Source organism: Balaenoptera borealis (genome assembly GCF_965194805.1).
Source record: "Balaenoptera borealis genome assembly, chromosome: X".
Taxonomy (NCBI): Eukaryota; Metazoa; Chordata; class Mammalia; order Artiodactyla; family Balaenopteridae; genus Balaenoptera; species Balaenoptera borealis.
The window spans coordinates 128,481,585-128,487,975 of NC_138881.1; the positions used below are offsets into that span (position 1 = coordinate 128,481,585).

At 51.6% G+C, this 6,391-nt stretch overlaps 1 protein-coding gene across 1 annotated transcript; it reads left to right on the plus strand.

The window, feature by feature from the left end:
* Nucleotides 1–1,011: 1,011 nt before the first annotated feature.
* LOC309620194 (uncharacterized protein) lies at nt 1,012–5,849 on the plus strand (the record flags this gene model as incomplete). The annotated part of the gene is made up of 6 exons (XM_082376245.1): nt 1,012–1,077; nt 3,090–3,097; nt 3,800–3,857; nt 4,116–4,864; nt 5,185–5,313; nt 5,505–5,849. 6 exons carry the CDS (start codon nt 1,012–1,014, stop codon nt 5,614–5,616), a joined length of 1,122 nt encoding a protein of 373 aa, XP_082232371.1. The 3' UTR covers nt 5,617–5,849.
* Nucleotides 5,850–6,391: the final 542 nt, after the last annotated feature.

Sequence of the window (6,391 nt, forward strand, 5' to 3'; positions counted from 1 at the left end):
CCACGTGGGCAGCCCTCCTTTCCCCAGGAGTGCAGCCTCTGTTCACACATCACGTTCCCATATGTGACTGGCTGGTCAGTCCTGCTGACTGTTTTTGCTGCACCTGAGACACTCACATGGCTTTTCTCCTTTAACGTGTTAATGAGCTTGACTGACTTGATAAGATTCCTTTAATTTATGGCCCTGACAGCTCACCTCTCAGGGGGTATTTGTAACAATAAGAGACTTGAAAAAAAATGTTTCTCCTTCTGGCACAGTTTTTGTTTCTTCCAACCCGTTTGTTTGGTTTCTGTCTTTATGCTAGAGCTTCCCTGAGATGTCTGATAAAATCATTGGCTGTCTGCTCATATTTAAGAGTGAAAGGCCAAAACGCTGATCCGAAGCTCCGACTACATGGGTGGTGCTTGTCAGCTGTGGGGTTCACTGCAAGGTGACCTTGCCGGACGATTTTCTTGGGGTGCCCCTAATATTATGACCCATGTCTTGCCTCTTGGGCTGCTCAAATAGGTCAGAGAACTGTCTTCGAATCTCTAGACCCAATTGTAAAGGTCTGGTTGTCAACATTCTGGAAGAGAGCCGCTGGAAAAGGGCTCGGGAAAGGCTCGCGTATCTATTGTGCATATTTACTTACGTTGTTTTTAGCCTAGTATGCTCGGTCAGATGTGTCTAGCATCCCCCAGGGCAGAGACCCCTTGTTTTACTCTCTCCAGAGACTACACTTCATCTTTTGTGTGAAGCAGGAGAGGGGAAGTCACAGAGGCCAGCCTCCGGGGAGTGGGGGTCTTGCCTTCCCCCGCAGTGTATTTAGGATTCAACTCTCTTGGGTCTGATAAATCATTTACTACAAATCCACCTGCTTTCCAGTTTCCAATACGTTACTGTGTTGTCTTCTTCAGTTCTTCACAGCCGCGTGGGTTTATGCCTTTAACAAATCCTTCACTGTGATTTTAGAGGATGGTTTGGGACGCAGGGAAAACAGAAGTCCGTGGTCAATCTGCCGTCTTTACCGAGATGTCCATGAACAGGTTCTCAAATGTTAAACCCACTTTGCGTACCTGGAAAAATTCCGACTTGTTCGTGCGTATTTTTTAAATTAATTAATTAATTTATTTATCTTTGGCTGCGTTGGGTGTTCGTCGCTGCGTGCGGGCTTTGTCTAGTTGAGGCGAGCTGGGGCTACTCTTCGCTGCGCTGCACGGGCTTCTCATTGCGGTGGCTTCTCTTGTTGGGGAGCACGGGCTCTAGGAGCGTGGGCTTCAGTAGTTGTGGCACAGCGGCTCAGTAGTTGTGGCACGCGGGCTCAGTAGTTGTGGCGCACGGGCTTCGTTGCTCCGCGGCATGTGGGATCTTCCCCGACCAGGGCTCGGACCCGTGTCCCCTGCATTGGCAGGCGGATTCTCAACCACTACGCCACCAGGGAAGGCCCTCCTTTGCATTCTTAATACTGTTTATTTGCATGCATTGCTTTCTCTTGATTGGTTGCGTTCAATTTTAATCTCTTAAAAGAGCAAATTAGGTCGGTGGTGATTCTAATTTTGCTGTTTATTTTGTTAATTTCTGTTCTCACTTTTATTCATTTTCCTTTCATGGGGTTTATTTCTTCAATTTATTATTATGAAAACTTTCTAATAATCAGCCAAATTGAAGAAGATATGCTATGAACACCCATATACCTACCATCCACATTCTACCACTAACATCTGACTACAGTGAACTATTTGTGAGTCTTTGGACTGAGGATTGGTGTCTTTCATGAACTGTGAGAAACTGACATTATCCCTTCACATACTGCTTCTCTATTTTTTCCCTACTATCTCCTTCTGTAAGGCCGACTGGACAAATGTTTGACCTTCTCATGCTATCTTCCATTTCTCAACTTTGTTTATGTTTTTATCTCCTCGTCCTGACTTATCAGTAACTTCAAAACTATATTCTGGTTCACTACATTACTCTTTGGGTTTAGTCTGTTTAACTCACCCATTGAGTTTCTAATTACATCCCTATTTTTATGTCTAGAAGTTCTAAATGGTCTTTTCTAATCCACCTGGTCATTTTTAAATAGTATCTTGTGACTCAGTCCAACTTTCAACTCCTCATCTTCTTTTTTAAATATATAAAACATAGTTATTTTATATGTGAAATCTAATATTTCTAATAACGACTTACTTCTATATGTGATTTTACTTTTTGTAATTCCTATTGATCCTCAGGATTCGCAATTTCTCAATACTTTTGGCCCGAGAGATCCCCTTTCCTTTCTTGGCAGTTGAGTTTTAGATTTAAAAAAATACATTTAAAACTATATTCTCTACCATTTTAAGATGATTTTTATATGGTGGTCATGTGGTTTTCACGGTACCCTGCCTACTGAAGTGCTTCATCAAATTTTAAAAAATAGAACAGGGACTTCCCTGGTGGCGCAGTGGTTAAGAATCCACCTGCCAATGCAGGGGACACGGGTTCGAGCCCTGGTCCGGGAAGATCCCACGTGCCACGGAGCAACTAAGCCCGTGCGCCACAACTGCTGAGCCTGCGTGTCACAACTACTGAAGCCCGCGAGCCACAACTACTGAAGCCCTTGCGCCTAGAGCCCGTGCTCCGCAACAAGAGAAACCACCGCAATGAGAAGCCCGTGCACTGCAACGAAGAGTAGCCCCCGCTCGCCGCAACTAGAGAAAGCCCACGCACAGCAACGAAGACCCAACGCAGCCAAAAAGAAATTAATTAATTTTTAAAAAGGAATATGTTTTTAAAATATCCTGCTGGTCATCAAGAAGATAACAGCAATACCAATGTTTTTGGAAATGGGCGAAGGATATGAATAGGCTAGTTACAGGAAAGGAAATCCCCAAAGGTCGCAAGAATATAGTAGGAGTGCAGAACGGGTACAGCCATAGCAGAGAGCAGCGTGGCACGACTGAATCCAATGACGGCTGCCCATCCCTAAAGCCCAGCAATTCTGCTCCTGGGAACTTGCCACTGGTCCCCTTAATGGGTATGTATGAGGATGTCCATCAGGTATTTTTCGCGGAGGCGGGAGTCAGAGCCCCCTAGACGTCCCACTGACCCTCCTTCTGCCCTTATTTCAGACCCTCAGGTGGGTCTGGTTAATTCATGAGCTTCCTCTTGTGATATGGACGACAGCAGAAGCCAACATGCTAGACCCTTGCTCAGTACGTTCTCTGGGCTTTTCCCGCACACGTCCAACCAGTGTCCACGCCTACTCACTACCTACCCATGTGAGTCCGGTTCTGCACTGATGGTTTTTTTTTCTTTTTCCAGTGATGATGATTAAAACCTATTTGCTAAACCTAAAACTAAAAAACTATAAGAATGTCTGCTCATGGCTGCCCCTCTGCAACTCCCACAGGGGAACCTGGGACAGAGAGCTCATTGAGTCTTCCGTAAGTGACTGTGAGGCTTTAATTCCCACTTGGCTTTCGTACAGGACCGCGGCTCGGCCTCCCTAGTCAGTCGGCTGTGGTGGGAGTGGGTACAGCGTGGAGATCAGCAGATGCAGGGCCCCTGCTGCGTCTGGAGAGCCAGTGTTAAAGCTTCACCAGTGCAGCACTGGCAGCCCGGGCGAGGGCGCCTGCTGAGTGAGCGCCCACCTCGGGGCAGCCTCTGGGGCCGAGGGCAGGGCTGCGGAAGGACGGTGACCAGCCCAGCAGGTGGAGGAGTGGCCTGCAAACAGCCGAGAGGAAGCCAGACCGGCCCGTGTCACCTCCTGGCCCTGGGACGCGAGGGGCCGGGCCGGCCCAGGGGGGACCTGTGAGGCCTTGGCTGGCGCATCTCTCAGGACAGCTGACGTGGATCAGCTCTCCGGCAGGAAAGATGCTGTTTCTGGGTTCGGTCAGGTAAGTCAGTGGCTCCCCGCTAAGAGTACGCACGGGAACCTAGCCCGGGTTAGCTGAGCAGCGCTGGCCTATGGCCTGAGCGTCCAGTCCCTCCCCCTCCCCCAGCTCACCCATGGAAGCCCTAACCCCCCCCACGGGATGGACTCTGGAGGCGGGCCTTTGGGAGGTAATAGGGCCTGGACGAGGTCATGCGGGTGGCACCTCCATGATGGGGTCAGTGAAGACGCCCACCAGCCCTGACCTCCCCGCTCGGCGGAGACCCCGCTGCTTGGAGGTCCTACGCTTCCCTTGCTGTTTGCGGTTTACTCTGGGCTTTACCGGGGGGCAGGGTCGGAGGGCTATGGGGGTGCGTGGGTGGCCCTTATTGCCTGGAGCAGATGGTTTGGGAGACGGGGCAAGGCCTCGGGAACGGAAAGGCGGCGTTCCCGGCTCGGTGGTGACTCCGTGGGCACTCGGCGCCCGCCCCACGCCGCCCGGCCCCGGACAGGAGGGGCCGGTCTGCGCAGGCGCATCCGGGGCACCCGAAAGGAGCGGGGCTTCACGCCGGAGCTGAGTCTGTGCAGCCCGACGGGGCCTCCGGGGCGGCCTGCGGGGGGCAGGGTGGCAGCCAATCCGGAGCCGGGAGGCGTCGTCAGGGGTGTCTGCGCAGGCGCCCTGGGCGTCCCGGGGCCGAAGGGGCGGGGCCGCGTGAGGCGCGCAGGCTCTCCTCGGCTCTCAGAGGGACGCGCGGCGGCCATGCAGGCCCCGGGGGACGGCAGCGCGGCAGGCGCAGGGGGCCGAGGTGGCCAGCAAAGCTCCGGGACTCCTGGTTGCCAGAGAAGATCAGGTAGCCCTGAAGGCGAGGGTGGTCCCCGGCGCCCGGAAGCCCGGCGTGGGCCTGGCCGAGGAGGAGCAGCGATGAGAGGCCCTGCTGCAGGCCGTCAGGGTGGGCGGGCGTCACGTGCCCTAAGACGTGGTGGAGGTGCAGCGCTCGTGGCTGACAGGCCTGGAAGAAGACAGCTGGTGCTGTATCCTTTCCGTGGAGCCTCCCTGGGCTGGGGCAGCGCTGCGGTGGCCGGGTACGTGGCGGCCGCCTGCGGAGGGGGCGGAGGGGACGGAGGGGAGCGCAGGGCGCAGTCAGGGGCAGCAGGGGCGGGCAGCCTGGCAGGAAAGGGGATTGTCAATGCCTGAGGAGCCTGGAGCCTGGAGGGTGGGGAAGGACCGAAGGGTTAGGGAGGCGGCTCCGGGCGGTCTCATCCTGGGGTAAAAACGGGCCTCTGAGGTGTGGGCAAGCCCGAGATACCAGCAGATTCAGTAGCGGGTGGTGCCTTAACCACGTCTCCCCCAGCAACCTCACAGTGCCTTTCCGATCCCTCCTGGAGGCACACACGGCCCACAGAGCTCTGATCGCAGGTGCCCAGCGTGACCCAGGCGTGATTCGGGAGGAATATACAGTGGATGGCAGTGCCCTAACTATGTGAGTTCTAGAAGAGTCTGCCGTGGGCGGGGGTCGGTGGCAGGTGCTGGGATCTGATCTCTGTCTTAAGAGTGCTGTGATGGGGCCGCCCATATACGGGCTTGGTATAAGGAGGGGGCTGGGGGCTGGTGCCCTGGACCTACGTGAGCGATCTCCCCTTTAACCTGATTTCCCTTTTCCCTCACTTGTAGTAGATGGACTGCTGAAGACCTTGATCTCTTCCGAATTTCCATCGACTCCATCTTCGATCAGCTTTCCCGGGTGATTGGGAATATTCAGCACCTTTGGCTCCCGCCTCCCTAAAGGCTACGCGAAGGAAAGGGGGCTGAGGGCTAACCTTGTGTCCCCTACTAGGCAAGGCTTAGGGAATTCAAACTTGAGTAATCACCACTTTGTTATTTGGGTTTAATGTTTTGCCAGTACTGGCCCTTGGTATCTCTTGGTTCACTTGTTTGGTTTCCCTGCGGCTCGAGGAGTGGGATGCTTCAATGTGTATTACTGCAGAAAATAAAACTAGGCTACTGTTTTGTGTCACAGTTTCTTTTCAGCTGATGCATTTCTGGATTTTTTATCTTTGTCCTCGTGTTGGAGGGAAGGTTCTGGAATTCAGATATTCCAGTAGTACAAGGTAATTGAAGACAGTTTAGGAAAATGAAAATCAAGCCCGATGTTCAGCACTAACTACTGTCAACATTTTAGAACTATTTTTTGAGTTGTACTTGCACGCTAAATGTATAACGGTATGCGATGTAGAAGTCATCAAGTTTAGCATTCAATTTTTTCCTGACTTTTTTTCATTTAACATACTAGCTTCTCCACATTCTAAAAACTCTTCAAAAATATGTTATTGAGTGAAGGTATATAAGATGCATCATAATGTAATCATTGAACATTTACGTTGTTTTCAGTTTTTTCATCGCTACGGTTAACGATTCAATGGAATTCATGTATGTAATTCTTTCCATGAATGGTTATTTCCTTAAAGTATATTCCAAAAGTTAGAAATATTGATCTAAATGTTTACTTTTCTATTTCTTTTTTGAGACTCTTGATCACAGGGAATTCCCTGTCAGTCCAG